Source organism: Cherax quadricarinatus, chromosome 45 (assembly GCF_038502225.1).
Source record: "Cherax quadricarinatus isolate ZL_2023a chromosome 45, ASM3850222v1, whole genome shotgun sequence".
In the NCBI taxonomy this organism is placed as follows: Eukaryota; Metazoa; Arthropoda; class Malacostraca; order Decapoda; family Parastacidae; genus Cherax; species Cherax quadricarinatus.
The window spans coordinates 16,615,027-16,633,755 of record NC_091336.1 but is presented as its reverse complement, the minus strand read 5'-3'; the positions used below and the strand labels follow the sequence as shown (position 1 = coordinate 16,633,755).

Genomic DNA, 18,729 nt, shown 5'->3' with positions numbered 1-18,729 from the left:
CATTGCCCCCCTATCCACCCTGTCATACGCCTTTTCCAAATCCATAAATGCCACAAAGACCTCTTTAGCCTTATCTAAATACTGTTCACTTATATGTTTCACTGTAAACACCTGGTCCACACACCCCCTACCTTTCCTAAAGCCTCCTTGTTCATCTGCTATCCTATTCTCCGTCTTACTCTTAATTCTTTCAATTATAACTCTACCATACACTTTACCAGGTACACTCAACAGACTTATCCCCCTATAATTTTTGCACTCTCTTTTATCCCCTTTGCCTTTATACAAAGGAACTATGCATGCTCTCTGCCAATCCCTAGGTACCTTACCCTCTTCCATACATTTATTAAATAATTGCACCAACCACTCCAAAACTATATCCCCACCTGCTTTTAACATTTCTATCTTTATCCCATCAATCCCGGCTGCCTTACCCCCTTTCATTTTACCTACTGCCTCACGAACTTCCCCCACACTCACAACTGGCTCTTCCTCACTCCTACAAGATGTTATTCCTCCTTGCCCTATACACGAAATCACAGCTTCCCTATCTTCATCAACATTTAACAATTCCTCAAAATATTCCTTCCATCTTCCCAATACCTCTAACTCTCCATTTAATAACTCTCCTCTCCTATTTTTAACTGACAAATCCATTTGTTCTCTAGGCTTTCTTAACTTGTTAATCTCACTCCAAAACTTTTTCTTATTTTCAACAAAATTTGTTGATAACATCTCACCCACTCTCTCATTTGCTCTCTTTTTACATTGCTTCACCACTCTCTTAACTTCTCTCTTTTTCTCCATATACTCTTCCCTCCTTGCATCACTTCTACTTTGTCGTGCCGAATATGGTCAATTAGCAAGAACTCATTTAAAATTAAGACCTTTCTAAAATTTTCTCTTATACGTTTAAAGATATATTTTTTTCATTAATGTTAATGTAAAAAAATTTAATTTTGCTCCAAAAGAATCTTAGAAAACTTACCTAACCTTATTATAACAAGAACAATTTATTTTAGCCTAACCCAACTAAATATATTTTAGATTTGTTTACAGTAATTTAATACTAAACAAACACAGTGAAATATATTTTTTTCGTTAGGTTCAGAATTATTTTGGCGAAATTATTGCATACACAAATTTTCACTTGTCCTATATGGCAAGATGAGCGTTGCTATTTAAGCCAAGATCGCAAGTTCTGCCTATTCGGCACGACATATATATATATATATATATATATATATATATATATATATATATATATATATATATATATATATATATATATATATATATATATATATATATATATATATATATATATATATATATATATATATATATATATATATATATATATATATATATATATATATATATATATATATATATATATATATATATATATATATATATGTGTGTGTGTGTGTGTGTGTGTGTGTGTGTGTGTGTGTGTGTGTGTGTATGTGTGTGTACTCACCTAGTTGAGGTTGCGGGGGTCGAGTTCGGGCTCCTGGCCCCGAGTCCGAGCTCCTGTGTGTGTGTGTGTGTGTGTGCGTGTGCGTGTGTGTGTGTGTGTGTGTGTGTGTGTGTGTGTGTGTGTGTGTGTGTGTGTGTGTGTGTGTGTGTGTGTGTGTGTGTGTGTGTGTGTGTGTATGTATGTATTCGTGCCGAATAGGTAAAATTGGTCATTTAGCAAGAACTCATTTAAAATTAAGTTATTTTCTAAAAAAAATTCTTATACGTTTAAAGATATATTTTTTCATTATGTTAATGTAAAAAATGGTAATTTTGTACCCAAAGAACCTTAGAAAACTTATATAACCTTATTATAACAAGCGTAATTTAATTTAGCCTAATCCAACTAAATATATTTTAGATAAGTTTACAATAATTTAATAATAAACAAACACAATGAAATATATTTTTTCGTTAGGTTCAGAATGATTTTTGCGAAGTTATTGCATACACAAATTTTCGCTTGCCTTATTCGGCAAGAAGAACGTTGCTATTTAAGCCAAAATCGCAAGTTTTACCTATTCGGCACAACATATATATGTAATGGACTGACTAAGCCACGAACCTTCGATCCATAATTCAATAATTCATTGATGATGTGACCTCTATCTAGACCGTCATGGCTGAATAAGAACACAACCTCTTGCAAGGCTAAGGTAGCAGGCGCCACTAACTGTGACGGCACCTGCAGGTTTTAATATAATACTTCTCTCACAAGAAACAGTGTATGATCAGATATAGTGCGAGGCTTCTGTACCATGTCAATGTATAGGAATAAATCATATAGTGCGAGGCTTCTATACCATGTCAATGTATAGGAATAAATCATATAGTGCGAGGCTTCTATACCATGTCAGTGTATAGGAATAAATCATATGGTGCGAGGCTTCTATACCATGTCAGTGTATAGGAATAAATCATATGGTGCGAGGCTTCTATACCATGTCAGTGTATAGGAATAAATCATATGGTGCGAGGCTTCTATACCATGTCAATGTATAGGAATAAATCATATGGTGCGAGGCTTCTATACCATGTCAATGTATAGGAATAAATCATATGGTGCGAGGCTTCTATACCATGTCAATGTATAGGAATAAATCATATAGTGCGAGGCTTCTATACCATGTCAGTGTATAGGAATAAATCATATGGTGCGAGGCTTCTATACCATGTCAATGTATAGGAATAAATCATATAGTGCGAGGCTTCTATACCATGTCAGTGTATAGGAATAAATCATATAGTGCGAGGCTTCTATACCATGTCAATGTATAGGAATAAATCGTACCGAGGGTTTGTTACTCAAGGAAAGACTCCGATTATTTTTGAACTGCATAGGTTCTAATTTGCCAATTGTATCGAGCAGTTTGTTGTGTTGGTGTCTGTGTGGAAAAAATAAGATTAATTCATCTGAGCTGCTTCAAGTCTTCAATGCTGAAGTATTTTAATGAAATCGTCAGATTATTATATACAGTAGTGTAATTGCCAATTTATTTTAAAAATGAGGGGGGGGTATCATACTAATCATTCTGGAACAATGAGAATAAATAGGGGCATTAATACTACACTCTCAGCTTCTTTTCTCACTCCACATAAAGGGCACAAATTAGTGAAGTTATGCCTTGTTTTTCATTTGTGATAATATTTTATAACACTTGACATGTGCAGTGTTAATATAACAGGTAGATGCCTTTCATATAGATACAAGCATTCCTTAAAGTAAATAATCTAAAAAATAAATCTTTTTTACGAATTTTTTATTGTCTTTCGCTTCTTATCCCTTCCAACAATCCGGCCGAACAGTCTTAATATAAAACTCTATGGAACCCTCCTCTCTAGTTTCGAAAAGTGATATGCCGGTATTTATATATCGTATATGCTCAAACGAAACAACCAGAGTATATTATTACAAACGTTATATCTCATAGCTGACGAGTGGGACCCGAACCCCAGCACTTTATCTTAGTTAAGGCGAAATCTTATATGATGGTGCCCTGTTATTGTGGCAGTGAGTGGAAGAATAATGTGTAGAGGAAAGGAGGCCTTTGTATTTCGAGATTTTATACTGTTATTTGGTGATATTATATTGCATTTGCATGATTGAAGGCCGTTAATTAACGTCCACAGGTATACAGACAAAGACACAAGTATACAGAGTAAGCCTTGATATGGACAACGTTTCTCTCAAAGCAGTTTTTTCATGAATCGAAAAAGCTCTACTTAGAGCGTAGCATTACCCTAAAAAAACATGATCTGCATTCTTTTGCTTATGAACATTCCTGTTACATGTTAGGTTAATTTTGACTAGTGATGCCTCTTGAACTCAATGAACTGACAAGGTTGTTTCTTTTCTCTTACTTCAGGCTTCCACATGACGCCCAAACTGTCGAATGTGTTCCCGGAGTCTTGCATGTTAATCGTGTTGGGCGTGTTGATAGGATTGCTGCTCTTTTACACGCAGGCCGCTTCTGTATCCCCGCTCACAGCTGACGTCTTCTTCCTGTACATGTTGCCACCCATCATCCTCGACGCTGGCTACTTCATGCCAAATCGTCTTTTCTTTGACCACCTGGGCACCATACTCGTTTTCGCCGTCCTGGGCACCATCTGGAACGCCTTGACCATCGGTAAGATTATTATTATATGCAAGGGCAGCACTAAGCCAATATGGGGATATACAGCACTTGGGAAATAGGTACTTTCATTCAAGGAAAGGAATGTTAGTTCTAATTCCTTGAATCAAGAGCTTTTCAGCAGAACCAAGGCATTTCCCCTTGGAAGGCGCCATTATTGAGTGATGTTCTTCCTTTCTCCCACATATTCCTATCTTGACCATCGATGGAAAGGAAATTATGAGAGTCTTCTAAATGTCTTATTTATAATTGTTAGCGTTCTTAATGTCATTTGAATATTATACTCTGTTAATGAATGGTTGGTAAGTAATTCGAACCTTGGTTTTCTGTGAGGAGGATGACATAGATGATATAAATCTTAAACCATGTGAATAAGTGAAATAAGAAACATGCACAGTATTAAGATAAATTAGACACATATGCAACACTTGGGTATCTTTATTGAGGAAACGTTCCGCCACGCAGTGGCTTCATCAGTCCTAAATAAAGAAGAACGGTGAAGATCAGGAGGAGTTTGAGGTAATCAGTCCCTCACTCTGAAGTCTCTTACCCTGCTGGTTGAGAAAGCTGAACTCAGCTTCAGACTTGCTACTGACCTGCAGTGTTTGAGTAGGCTGAGCTGTAGTTACTTGGCCTCTTACTTGTTTGAGCTCAAGCTTTTATATCTGCTACTAATCTAACATTGAGAGGGTTTACCTCCAGCTTCTAGCCTTGATAAGATGCCTGACGATTTTCACAAGCACTTTTTCATATATTATTTTAAACTCTTTGCAGCTTCTCTAGCTTCGTAGATATGTCTGGGACACTGAAATATTGTGTTTTAACTTGTGGGTGTGTTCATACAGGTATTTCCTTGTACGTGGTGGGCCTGGCGGGTATATTTAGCACGAATATCCCCATTCTGCACATGCTTCTCTTCTCGTCTCTCATCTCGGCCGTGGACCCCGTGGCTGTGCTCGCTGTCTTTGAAGAGATTCACGTCGAGGAGGTGCTCTACATCTTGGTCTTCGGAGAGTCGCTACTCAACGATGGTGTCACTGTGGTGAGGTGTACCGCTCATAATGTTCAAGTCCACTGACTCCATCTTTATACTTTTCTTTTTTACTTGTGTCTCTATCTTTTATTTATTATTATTTTTCCAACAGGTCGGTTTATGGGCTGAGAACCGTTATTCTGTCAGCTCATTTCAAAACCTCGCCCTATTTAAAGTATACTGCTACCTCTTTCAGTAGGAAGAGACTCACAAGAGTTGACCATTACCCAAGTACTGTGTACCTATTTACTGCTAGGTAAACAAGGGCAGCAGGTGTAAGGACACTTGCCCATACGTCTTGGCTCGCCGACAACTACCATTGAGTTAAAAAACATCGAACGAGGTTGAAAACTGAGGAATGATTAGACTCATTGGGAAATAATTATAAATGTCTTAAAGCAATTATTATTCATATCAAGAGTGGTAATATATATGACAAAAATAGTTTAGATTTTTCACATATATCTCCTAATTTCCAGTAGTAGTGTCATCGGCAAACAACACTTGTTATGACTCCTACTTCATACCAGATTCATTAGATAAGAGATGGTATTACATACCGACATGTAAATAAGACACGTGTAGTACTAAGACATTTATCGAGGAGACGTTTCACTCACAAGAGCTTTGTCAGTCCAATAAAGCCCGTGAGCGAAACATTTCCTCGATAAATATCCTAGTTTTACATGCGTCGAGACTATCTACAATTGTGCAGTTCTGAATCTTCCACACTTGTTTAACGCTTTGAATATATTAATAATATAAATAATAACATAATTTAAAGTTGTATGTCAATGGTATACAGTACTGACAAGATGACGAATTACACACCTGTGCAACAACTGGGTATAAAACTCACTATGCGGTTTATGGTATTTTATTGTCATATATAATACCATTGATGTACACTGGATTACTATGTTAAAATGTTATCTGGGTTTTGGACTCTGTTTTATATGGAGCAGTATAAGAATGAACTAAATAATAAAAGCAAGTTCTTCAGTTGAAAGAGGAGACACATTCCCCTCTCCCCGTCAGCCAGCCAGATACCTGCCTCTTGTGTGGAACCTATACAACTAAACGAATACAGTTAGCGTGTCTCACGCGTTTATCTTAGGTAACATTTTTGTTGCGTTTAGCTTAGCGTGTCTTTCGCTTGTAGCGTACGAAGGCCAATGCTTATGCTAAACAACATATATGCATTTCTCCTATTTCTAATCTGATTGACTTTATTCTTGTAGGTGTTGTATCACTTGTTCGAGGGCTACAGTGAGCTGGGGGAGGAAAACGTGCAAGTAGTGGACATTGTAAGTGGTATAGTGTCCTTCCTCCTGGTGGCCCTGGGAGGTACTGCTATTGGTATTATCTGGGGCTTCCTCACTGCCTTTGTCACAAGGTAAGATTTTTCAAGACTCAGGTCATTCCTCTTTTGTTCTCTTGCAGGATATTCAGAATGTGTTAGTATGAATTGAGGAATGTACACAAGTGAAATAGTCATGGTGAATATGAAGGCAGCAGTTAACGAGTTTGGTGCCTCACTACGTCTGTTCACAAACTCGAAAAAGTCGCAATTACCACCATAATCATCAAGAAAGTAGATATGCTTACTGACATGTAAATAAGACACGTGTAACACTTCGACATTTATCGTGGAAACGTTTCGCTCACAGTAGTGAACTCCTTTCTTGCTAGACCGAAAATATTTTCGCCTAGTCTTTCTTATAATGTGCATCAGTCTAATGGATTCAACAATACGGTTAGTGTGTGGTTCGCTCTGCATGGATTTTTGGAAGGCAAATCTTACCTAACAAACTTTCATGCATTTCTTGAAATTCTTACCAACCTAGGCTGCAACAAGGCTTCATTCTGGCAGCGTTCCTGTTTGTAATACACTGTACATCATTGACAGACGAAAACCTTGAGAACCACAATACAGTGATTGAACACTAGAGAGGGCACGAACTTAGCAAATGATCTACAGGCCCGCAAATGTTATTCATTATAAAGATATGTAAGGCCCTGTGGAAACAACAACGCACATCAGTTACCATCAAATAACGAGACGTTTCGCATGCTCAGCATTTCAACTGAAGAAGCCTGCTAAGCAGGCGATACGTCTCGTCACTACAGATATAAAACTCTTAATGTCTTTCTCATCTTCTTTGTCGGTATTGCATACAGTTCATATTTTTACATCGGTTACCATATTGAATTGTCTTTTTGGTACCAACAGAACAAAATATTAAATTAGCATAAGTAGTAATACATTCATTAAAACTGTGCTCAGTTGCAAGCATAATATATTGTGATCCCTCCGGGGAGGTTCCTTGACGATGGCGACGGGTTCTTGATCTAGGGAATTGGATCTGTGCTCCGGTTCCCTGAATTAAGCCTGGATACCTTCCCCCCACTTTTGTAAACTTAAGTTGGCACCAAGGGTTCGTGAATTGGTGTACAGATTTGTCATGGGGATTTTAGCATCAAAATCGGTCTTAAATAGGATGGGTTTGAACATCAAAATGGTATACAATACCGACAGGTTGTTAGGTAAGACACATATGCAACGGTTAGACAACTTTATTCCGAAACGTTTCGCCTACACAGTAGGCTTCTTCAGTCGAATACAGAAAGTAGGCAGGAACAGTAGAGATGTGAAGACGATGTAATCAGTCCATCACCCTTGTAGTCGTAGAATTTGAGGTTGTCAGTCCCTCGGCCTGGAGAAGTTCAGTTCCATATTCAGGAACTATCTCAGATAGTTCCTGAATATGGAACTGAACTTCTCCAGGCCGAGGGACTGACAACCTCAAATTCTACGACTACAAGGGTGATGGACTGATTACATCGTCTTCACATCTCTACTGTTCCTGCCTACTTTCTGTATTCGACTGAAGAAGCCTACTGTGTAGGCGAAACGTTTCGGAATAAAGTTGTCTAACCGTTGCATAGGATGGGTTTGGTAAGGGAGGCGGATTGCTTGCGTTGCGGTCTTGAAGAAATAGCTTTTCATGCTGTCTATGTGCTGTGTAATCCTACGGGTTTAGCGCTCCCCATAACATCTCATAATAATGTATTATGAGATGTTATGGCTAACATTTTGATCCAGTCCTTTTGATAAATCACGCATTATTTCCTTTGGTAAAATACAAACATACTGTCTATACCTTAGCACAAATTGTTATTTGTCGTAGAATTTTTTATTTTATGAGATAGCAAAATTAATACATCCTGAGACATGCAGCCCACCAGGGGGGCCAATCAACTGTTAGTATTGACACACCTGGCCAATAACAACGAAAGGAAACAAAGACAAATTGAATGTAAACAAAAGCGCTCCAATCCTATATCAACCGCTGGCGGAGAAAGTTACGCTAGGTTATTTTAGGTTTGGTTTCGTTAGGTTACGTTTCATGCATTTGCATAACATAAAACAATGTCAGTGAAAAAGCTAACTAAATATTGGACTTTTTGATGAATAAATTTTCACTAAACTCACAAAAGGACTGGATCTCCATTATTACCATTATTATCTCCAGGTGGTGCACGCGCGCACACACACACACACACACACACACACACACACACACACACACACACACACACAGGAAGCAGAGACACTACGTGTGCCATTAACCAAAATCTTCAACACTTCCCTTGAAACTGGACAGCTACCTGAAGTATGGAAGAAGGCAAATGTAGTCCCCATCTTTAAGAAAGGAGACAGAAATGAATCACTAAATTATAGACCAGTGTCACTGACGTGTATAGTATGCAAAGTCATGGAGAAGATTATCAGGAGGAGAGTGGTGGAGCACCTGGAGCAGAACAAGATTATAAACGACAGCCAGCACGGATTCATGGAGGGCGAATTCTGTGTCACACACCTACTAGAGTTTTATGACAAAGTAACTGAAGTAAGAAATGAGAGGGAGGGGTAGGCTGATTGCATTTTCTTGGACTGCAAGAAGGCCTTCAACACAGTTCCTCACAAGAGATTAGTACAGAAGCTAGAGGAACAGGCACATATAACAGAAGGGGCACTGTAATGGATCAGAGAATACCTAACAGGGAGGCAACAGCGAGTCATGGTCTGTGATGAGGTATCACAGTGGGCGCCAGTGACGAGCGGGGTCCCACAGGGGTCAGTCCTGAGACCAGTGCTATTCTTGATATATGTGAACGACATGACGGAAGGGATAGACTCATAAGTGTCCCTGTTTGCAGATGACGTGAAGTTAATGAGGAGAATTAAATCAGATGTGGACCAGACAGGTCTATAAAGAGACCTGGACAGGCTGGATGTGTGGTCCAGAAACTGGCTCCTAGAATTTAACCCCGCCAAATGCAAAGTCATGAAGATCGGAGAAGGGCAAAGAAGACCGAAGACAGAGTATAGGCTAGGAGGCCAAAGACTGCAAACCTCACTCAAGGAGAAAGATCTAGGAGTGAATATAATACCGATTACATCGCCAGAAGCACACATTAACCAGATAATTGCTGCGGCATATGGGCGCCTGGCAAACCTGAGAATAGCGTTCCGGTACCTCAGTAAGGAATCGTTCAAGACTTTATACACTGTATACGTCAGGCCCATACTGGAGTACACAGAACCAGTTTGAAACCCACACCTGGTCAAACACGTCAAGAAATTAGAGAAAGTGCAAAGGTTTGCAACAAGGCTAGTTCCAGAGCTAAGGGGAATGTCCTATGAAGAAAGGTTAAGGAAAATCGGTCTGAAGACACTGGGGGAGAGGAGGGTCAGGGAAAACATGATAACGACATACAAAATACTGCGTGGAATAGACAAGGTGGACAGAGACAGGATGTTCCAGAGATGGGACACAGAAACAAGGGGTCACAATTGGAAGCTGAAGACTCAGATGAGTTAAAGGGATGTTAGGAAGTATTTCTTCAGCCACAGAGTTGTTAGGAAGTGAAATAGTCTGGCAAGCGATATAGTGGAGGCAGGAACTATACATAGTTTTAAGACGAGGTATGATAAAGCTCATGGAGCAGGGAGAGGGAGGACCCAGTAGCGGTCAGTGAAGAGGCGGGGCCAGGAGCTGAGTCTCGACCCCTGCAACCACAATTAGGTGAGTACAATTAGGTGAGTACACACAGAAGTATAGAAGGCAAATGACCCAGGACAATAAGGAGAGCAGTCGTAGAGCCAGAAATAAATATGCACAGGTAAGAAGGGAGGCCCAACGACAGTATGAAAACGACATAGCAGGGAAAGCCAAATCTGACCCGAAGTTGTTATACAGAAACATCAGGAGAAAAACAACAGTCAAGGACCAGGTAATCAGGCTAAGGAAGGAAGGAGAAACATCAAGAAACGACCGCGAAGTATGTGAGGAACTCAACATGAGATTCAAAGAAGTGTTCACAGAGGAGACAGAAGGGACTCCAGAAAAACGGAGAGGTGGGGTACACAACCAAGTGTTGCACACAATACATACAACCGAGGAAGAAGTGAAGAGGCTGCTGAGTTAGCTAGATACCCTGAAGGCGATGGGGCTGGATAACATCTTTCCGTGGGTCCTGAGAGAGGGAGCAGAGGCGCTGTGTGTACCCCTAACACATCTATCGAAGCAGGGAGATTACCTGAGGTATGAAAGACAGCAAATGTAATCCCAATTTTTAAAAAAAGGAGATAGACATGAAGCACTAAACTACAAACCAGTGCCACTGACATGTATAGTATGCAAAATCATGGAGAAGATTAGCAGGAGAAGAATGGTGGAACACCTGGAAAGGAATGATCTTAACAACAGCCAGCACGGTTTCAGGGACGGAAAGTCCTGTGTCACAAACCTACTGGAGTTCTATGACAGGATGACAGCAGTAAGACAAGAGAGAGAGGAGTGAGTAGATTGCATTTTCTTGGACTGTAAGAAGGCATTTGACACAGTTCCACGCAAGAGATTAGTGCAAAAACTGGAGGACCAGGCAGGGAAAACAGGGAAGGCACTATAATTGATCAGGGAATACTTGTCAGGAAGACAGCAGCGAGTCATGGTACGTGGCGAGGTGTCAGAGTGGGCGTCTGTGACGAGTGGGGTTCCACAAGGGTCAGTCCAAGGACCAGTTCTGTTTCTGGTATTTGTGAACGACGTGACGGAAGGAATAGACTCCGAAGTGTCCCTGTTTCCAGATGATGTGAAGTTGATTAGAAGAATTCAATCGGATGAGGACCAGGCAGAACTACAAAGGGATCTGGACACGCTGCAGGCCTGGTCCAGCAATTGGCTCCTGGAGTTCAACCCCACCAAGTGCAAAGTCATGAAGATTGGGGATGGGCAAAGAAGACTGCAGACGGAGTACAGTCTAGGGGGCCAGAGACTACAAACCTCACTCAAGGAAAAAGGTCTTGGGGTGAGTATAACACCGGGCACATCTCCTGAGGCGCACATATTGGAGTATGCGGCACCAATTTGGAGCCCACACCTTGCCAAGCACGTAAAGAAACTAGAGAAAGTGCGAAGGTTTGCAACAAGACTAGTCCCAGAGCTAAGGGGTATATCCTACGAGGAGAGGTTAAGGGAAATCGACCTGACGACACTGGAGGACAGGAGAGATAGGGAAGACATGATAACGCCATATAAAATACTGAGAGGAATTGACAAGGTGGACAGAGACAGGGTGTTCCAGAGATGGGACACAGCAACAAGGGGACAAATTTGGAAGTTGAAGACTCAAATGAATCACAGAGATGTTAGGAAGTATTTCTTGAGTCACAGAGTAGTCAGGAAATTAAATAGTTTGGGAAGCGATGTAGTGGAGGCAGGATCTATTCCTAGCTTTAAGAAGAGGTATGATAAAGCTCATGGTGCAGGGAGAGTGACCCAGTAGCGGCCAGTGAAGAGGCGGGGCCAGGAGCTATGAATCGACCTCTGCAACCACAACTAGGTGAGCACACAGGAGCTGAGTCTCGACCCTTGCAACCACAATTAAGTGAGTACATATATGTCGTGCCGAATAGGTAAAATTTGCGATTTTGGCTTAAATAGCAACTCTTCTTGCTGAATAAGGCCAACCTTATTCACTGTTTGTTTATTATTAAATTACTGTAAACTTATCTAAAATTTATTTAACGGATTAGACTAAATTAAATTGCCCTTGTTATAATAAGGTTAGGTAAGTTATCTAAAGTTCTTTTGCTACAAAATTATTATTTTTTTTACATTAACATAAACGAAAAAATATATCTTTAAACGTAAAAGAGAAAATTTTAGAAAGGACTTAATTTTAAGTGAGTTCTTGCTAATTGACCAGTTTTACCTATTGGGCACGACATATATATATATATATATATATATATATATATATATATATATATATATATATATATATATATATATATATATATATATATATAAACATGCTGGCCGTCTCCCACTGAGACAAGGTAACCCAAAAAAGAAACACTTTCACCTTCATTCACACATAAATAACTGATTTTGCAGAGGCACTCAGATACCACAGTTCAGGTGCCACTCCAAACAGCAAATATTTTAATCTATTTTACTGATTAAAGTATCCTTGACTGGGAAATCAAAAAGGTGACAGCAGCCTCAGTGACCCTCATGCACTTGAGGATAGTATGAAACACTTTTGCAAGATTTGGGAATCTTTATTGAGGAAACATTTCGCCAACTAGTGGCTTCTTCGGTCTAATACAGAAGACAATGGTGAAAGATGAGGAGAATAAAGTAATCGGTCCCTCAGTCTGGAGTCGATGTGTTCGGTGCATCAGTCTAAACCACATTACATCACATATTCGAGGATAGGCTCTAAACTTATTAATACTATTATTAACTAACAATAGTTCCTGTACACACAACCAGGTGTGCCATTAATGCGATATTTATCGTTCCTGTACGATCATTTTTTTCATGTCCTGAAAACATTTTTTATTTAAAATACGATTACTGGCACATTACGTAAAATCCGTTTTCATTAACACGGAATGAATACAATGTTGGTTTATAAAATTGTGACTCTCGTAATAATTTCACGTAAAGAAGTGATTTCACAATTTTATTAAAACAAGTTTATCTGTCAGACGCTGCCGACATCTTCCAAAGAAATTAATATTACTATAGATTAGTTAATGCGATTCTTCATTTAAATCTTTAAACCATAATGTATATTAAAATATATATTTCACTTACAATAGCTAAATGTTTACGTGTGAAAATAGATTGTTTTATAAAACTTACTTGTGTGTGTTTTTAGTTAGGATAATATACAGGGTGAGTTGTTTTGATGTGTTAGCAACGATCTAGTAATGCTAAGGAAAATATGTCTCAGAATTACATTGTTGAATACTTAAAATCAATGATTCTTGACCGATCGATGCTGTAATAATTCTAATTTATCAACGTGAGTGACAGTGAGGATGACGCCCCTAGTAACACCAAAAAAAAAAAAATTAGGCTTTATGATGTACGTATACCAAACTGATAACTGTAACATATTTCGTTTGTATGGAAATATGCTTTTCAGTTGTATTATAATGCAAACAGTTATTAGAACTGGTAATATAACGCAGCTTTTTCAGACGATAATATGGATGAAAAAGCGGTAATTTAGTAAGTTTGTTTAGGCACAGGTACACATAAGTACAATTGTCATACATAGTGTAAATTACCTTGGATAACTCCCCCAAAAATCAGACAAAATCCTTGGTAGACATTGTGGTCCTTGTGAGCATTGTACGATAATTTTATTAAAAGAAAAAACTGAGACAGTAGTGGAGGTAACATGGCGACGGTCGTCCCGGTGTGGTTGTTCACTCGCATCTTCGCAAATTCACCCTATTCTAATTTTGTTACGCTTGTCCTTGTCAGCTCGATATATCATTTGGGATGTCGCACATCAGCTCCAATATTTTTCGAATTTTTGTATGGCTTTTGGGTAAAACTGGTTGACAGTGCAGGTGGGGTGAGAGGGGTTTTCACAGGTCAGGTCAGTTATTTTTTTTACTTTAAAAACTTAACTACTTTTTCCGCACATATATGATCAATATTTAATTGCTATCGGCAGGGAGGTAAATATTTATAACTTATGCTGTGTTGGTTCGAAACAACGAAACTTAATTAAGCTTAATGTTTAAATACAAGAATACCAGTAATAATTATTTACTACAAGTTATACAGCCCTAACTGACACTATAGAAAGCCGCTTGTTATGCAGAGCATTTCGGGCAGATTAGGTAAGTATTTTTGTAAGTAATTTTGGGGGTCTGAAATGGACAAACCCCTCAAGGAAGGTTCCTTCATGCTGGTAAGGGGCTTCTGATCTAGGGAACTGGAGCTGTGCTCCAGTTCCCTGAATTAACCCTGAATACCTTCCATCCCCCCCCCACAGGCGCTTTATAATCCGACGGGTTTAGCACTTCCCCTTGATTATAATAATAATAATGAAATGGACTAATCAAATTGACATTATTCCTTATAGAAACAAATTCATTCGGTATCGGCACTGGAACAGCCTTCTGGACCGAATTAAGTTCATAACTATAGCCCTTGTGGCTTAGCGCTTCTTTTTGATTATAATAATACTCGAGGTACCACTGTATTTATTATTACCTTTCTCACAGGTTTACCAGTGGAGTGCGTGTGATAGAGCCAATCTTTGTGTTCGTCATGTCTTATCTTGCATATCTCAATGCTGAAATCTTCCATCTGTCTGGTATATTATCGTAAGTTGAAACTTGAATTTTTCTCTCTCATTTTTATTTTGCATGTTAATACAAGCAATATTGAATACAATTTGTCATTACTCTTAAGTATCATGGAAGCAGCAGACTTAATAAAAAAAAAATAGCCATATTTTACTGTAGTTCTGATACATAGGCAAAGAATATGAGTTTCATATGTGGAAAGAGGCAAGGGACAGTATAACAGAATTGCATATGAGTAAATCTGTGAGGTGTACAGTGTATGGTAAAACTTTAATAGTGATCAGAAGGTCAAGGTAGAATTATAAAACTTGATTTTGGAATGAAAGGAAATGTGTATAAAGTACAGGTTGACCGTCGCTAATCTGGCATCATCGGGACCTGAAAGGAGCCAGATTAGTGATTTTGCCGAGTTACAGAGTGGTTAGGTTAGGATACACTCAACCCAATTGCGATATTTATGTATCGGCAATCTCGCCCACTTTACGCCCTATTTTTGGCCCATTCCATTGTTCCAGTCTACCAAACTCATAGCTCTTTTGCTAGTATTCCTTCTATTGTCAATTAAGTACAAGAAACCGCCTATTTACCTATTTCAACTGCCTAATAAAGTGGTCAGAAATTGGTAATTTGGCCAATTTTACACAAATTTCAAGAGATGCTATTTTCAAACTAGGGTCCAGAAATAACATTGCAGACATTCCTGGCACTAAAATAACATTTTCTCTGTTCATTAGTCATATTTCCCATCTCCTTTTATATTACACTTGCTTTCCATTTTGAATTTTTTCCCCCCAAAAAATAGAAGATTTACTTTATTTTTAATTAGATTTTTTATTTTGACAAATTACATGGTTGTACAGAGGAATATAATAGTTGGGTGTACACTCCAAAAGCCCCTCTGTATGCTGAGCATTTCGGGCAAACTTAAAAATTTTATTTTTATTATTATTTTTATTAACACACTGGCCGATGCCCACCAAGGCAGGGTGGCCCGAAAAAGAAAAACTTTCACCATCATTCACTCCATCACTGTCTTGCCAGAAGGGTGCTTTACACTACAGTTTTTAAACTGCAACATTAACACCCCTCCTTCAGAGTGCAGGCACTGTACTTCCCATCTCCAGGACTCAAGTCCGGCTTGCCGGTTTCCCTGAACCCCTTCATAAATGTTACTTTGCTCACACTCCAACAGCACATCAAGTATTAAAAACCATTTGTCTCCATTCACTCCTGTCAAACATGCTCACACATGCTTGCTGGAAGAATATTAAGGCAATAATACATAGTTCATATGGTTATTAGATGAATTAGTGAGTACAGGCGAATTTAATATTATATCAGGTGATGCTATGTGATTTTGATAAGTCTAGTAGAGACTTTTTACACTATTGAATTAGTTAATAAAAATTACAGCATTACAATGTAACAATTTAAAACAATTTACAGTGTGATGTATTACAGTTTAGTACTGTTTAAAACAATAAAATTTGAAATTACAATGGAACAATTTACATTATGATGTACTGTATTACAATACTACTATTTAGAACAGTGAAAAGAACAGACATCCTAATTTCAAAGTAGTAAGTGGTTGAACATTCATCAGCACAATATGAGTAGCCTTTGAGAAACTGGTAGTGGTTAGGTATGGTTTGTCTGGATAATTTTGGGTGATGAGGTGATTTCTTATTTGGGCCTTAAACTGATTTGCAGACAGGGGTCCTTTAGCTTGTTCTGGCAATGAATTCCAGATCTTCGGGCCTTTTACATGCATAGCATTTTGGTACCGGGAGAGATGAACAAGAGGAATGTCGAAGAGTGATCTGTGTTATGCAGACTACTGCATTATTGTAATAATTGTATAAATAATGTCAACCCATTCATGACTGCATATTAAACAGGTCAATTGGACACATATTGGACGGTGTTTACTCTCAAATATCGGCAAAAATCAAACATTTCCGCTACTGTGAGCTCAATTTTAAAGTACTTTTCGGCATGAAACCAATCAAAATTATCTGTTCTGTAATACAGCCTTTTCTCACATAGCAACAGAGTTCCATTCTAAGAGCACATCCTTAAACAAACTCATCACTAATTGAGAAGCATACTATAATGGTAGTGAGTCTGTGTCAACCATCTTTGATATTGTTTTAATGTCACCTTTATATCATTTAAAACATTTCTGGTATGTTTTTAAATGTTTATACAGTAGTGTACTGTATATTGAAATAAGCAGAATAGAGGAAATCAGCTCTAATATACATTATTTAAGTATAAATACTGGTCAGAGAGCCCATCGTAAGTCTGAGGTGTCGGTAAATGAGTATATTGCTAAGTGAGGAGAAGCTGTATATTTTTCATTCCATCAAATGAGACAAAATAAAAAGGAGAATACAACCATAGAAACCATACGAAAATACACAACAAAGTCGCTGTTTGACACCAAAGGCACGTTCACCATTTTTTCTCATTATGCACTGCATACTGCAGGATTTTTTTATATAGTGCACACTTACCACACTGATCTATTCTCTCATATGTAGGCCCAAATTTATCTGAGTGAGCTGAGCTCATGGCAACTGACAGTTGCTTCAATGTTGAATGGTGTGATTTAGACAAGGATGAGAGACCACCATGGCTGCTTAATGTTTATACATGGTGACAGAAATGCTGGGACCAAGAGGCTAAAAATTCCTGTAGTAGTCTAATTACTAAAAAGAAAAGGAAAGCAATAATTTAGTTGGGTTGTTTGATTATGCATGGGTGTAGTACAAATAAGAATTAATTAATTGATTGATGTTTTGAATGAAAAGCTGATTGTCCTAGCACTGGGTGAAACTGAGCCAAAGGGGGTGAGAACATTTCAAAACAAAGGACGGAAGATGTTAGCTTGAGAGATGAAGGTGCTGGGAAGATGGAGGAAATATTTTGAGGAACTTTTAAATTTTCATGAAGACTGGAAGGTAATTGTTTCAGGTGGTAATATAGTTTTAGTGGTTAATGTATATGTTCAGTATAGTGTATTCATGAAAAAAGGAGGTACCCTTAGATTGGCAGGGATCATGCATAATTCCTCTGTATAAGGGAAAAGGGGACAAAAGTGAAAGCTTTCTTTTCATTCTCTTCAACAGCATCACGTTCTGTGGTATTACTATGAAAAATTACGTGGAGCAGAACATATCAACAAAGTCTCATACAACTATAAAGTATGCCATGAAGATGTTGGCATCATCTTCAGAAACCATCATCTTCATGTTTTTGGGAGTGTCCACTGTGCAAAGCAGACATGAGTGGAATACTTGGTTCGTCATCTTAACCATAGTCTTCTGCTCTATATACAGAATTCTTGGTGAGTAGTTGTTAGTTTAATATCTTTATTATGCACTCCATACCCATCCTGTACGAGTAGTTAGGGATGTGAATTTTGAGTGATGAGGCTCTACACGCATTGCAAATATAGAAAAAAATTTTAATACTAAGTTATAAATATAATTATAATTTTTATTTTTTAACAAGTTGGCCGTCTCCCACTGAGGCAGGGTGACCCAAAAAGAAAGAAAATCCCCAAAAAGAAAATACTTTCATCATCATTCAACACTTTCCCTCACTCACACATAATCACTGTTTTTGCAGAGGTGCTCAGAACACAACAGCTTAGAAGCATATACGTATAAAGATACACAACATATCCCTCCAAACTGCCAATATCCTGAACCCCTCCTTTAAAGTGCAGGCACTGTACTTCCCATTTCCAGGACTCGAGTCTGGCTATATAAAAATAACCGGTTTCCCTGAATTCCCTCACTAAATATTACCCTGCTCACACTACCTGGAGACCTGGAGTT

General features: G+C 38.4%; 1 protein-coding gene across 2 annotated transcripts in view; it reads left to right on the top strand.

Moving 5' to 3' along the window:
• LOC128694866 (probable Na(+)/H(+) antiporter nhx-9) overlaps nucleotides 1-18,729 on the top strand; it is a 354,538-nt gene that overhangs the window by 282,281 nt on the left and 53,528 nt on the right. For both annotated transcript variants that reach the window (XM_070094338.1, XM_070094337.1), the window contains exons 2-6: nucleotides 3,888-4,151; nucleotides 5,003-5,199; nucleotides 6,432-6,586; nucleotides 14,798-14,899; nucleotides 18,016-18,233. In XM_070094338.1, the coding sequence (XP_069950439.1) occupies nucleotides 3,888-4,151; nucleotides 5,003-5,199; nucleotides 6,432-6,586; nucleotides 14,798-14,899; nucleotides 18,016-18,233 (936 nt within the window). The remainder of the gene's footprint in view (nucleotides 1-3,887; nucleotides 4,152-5,002; nucleotides 5,200-6,431; nucleotides 6,587-14,797; nucleotides 14,900-18,015; nucleotides 18,234-18,729) is intronic.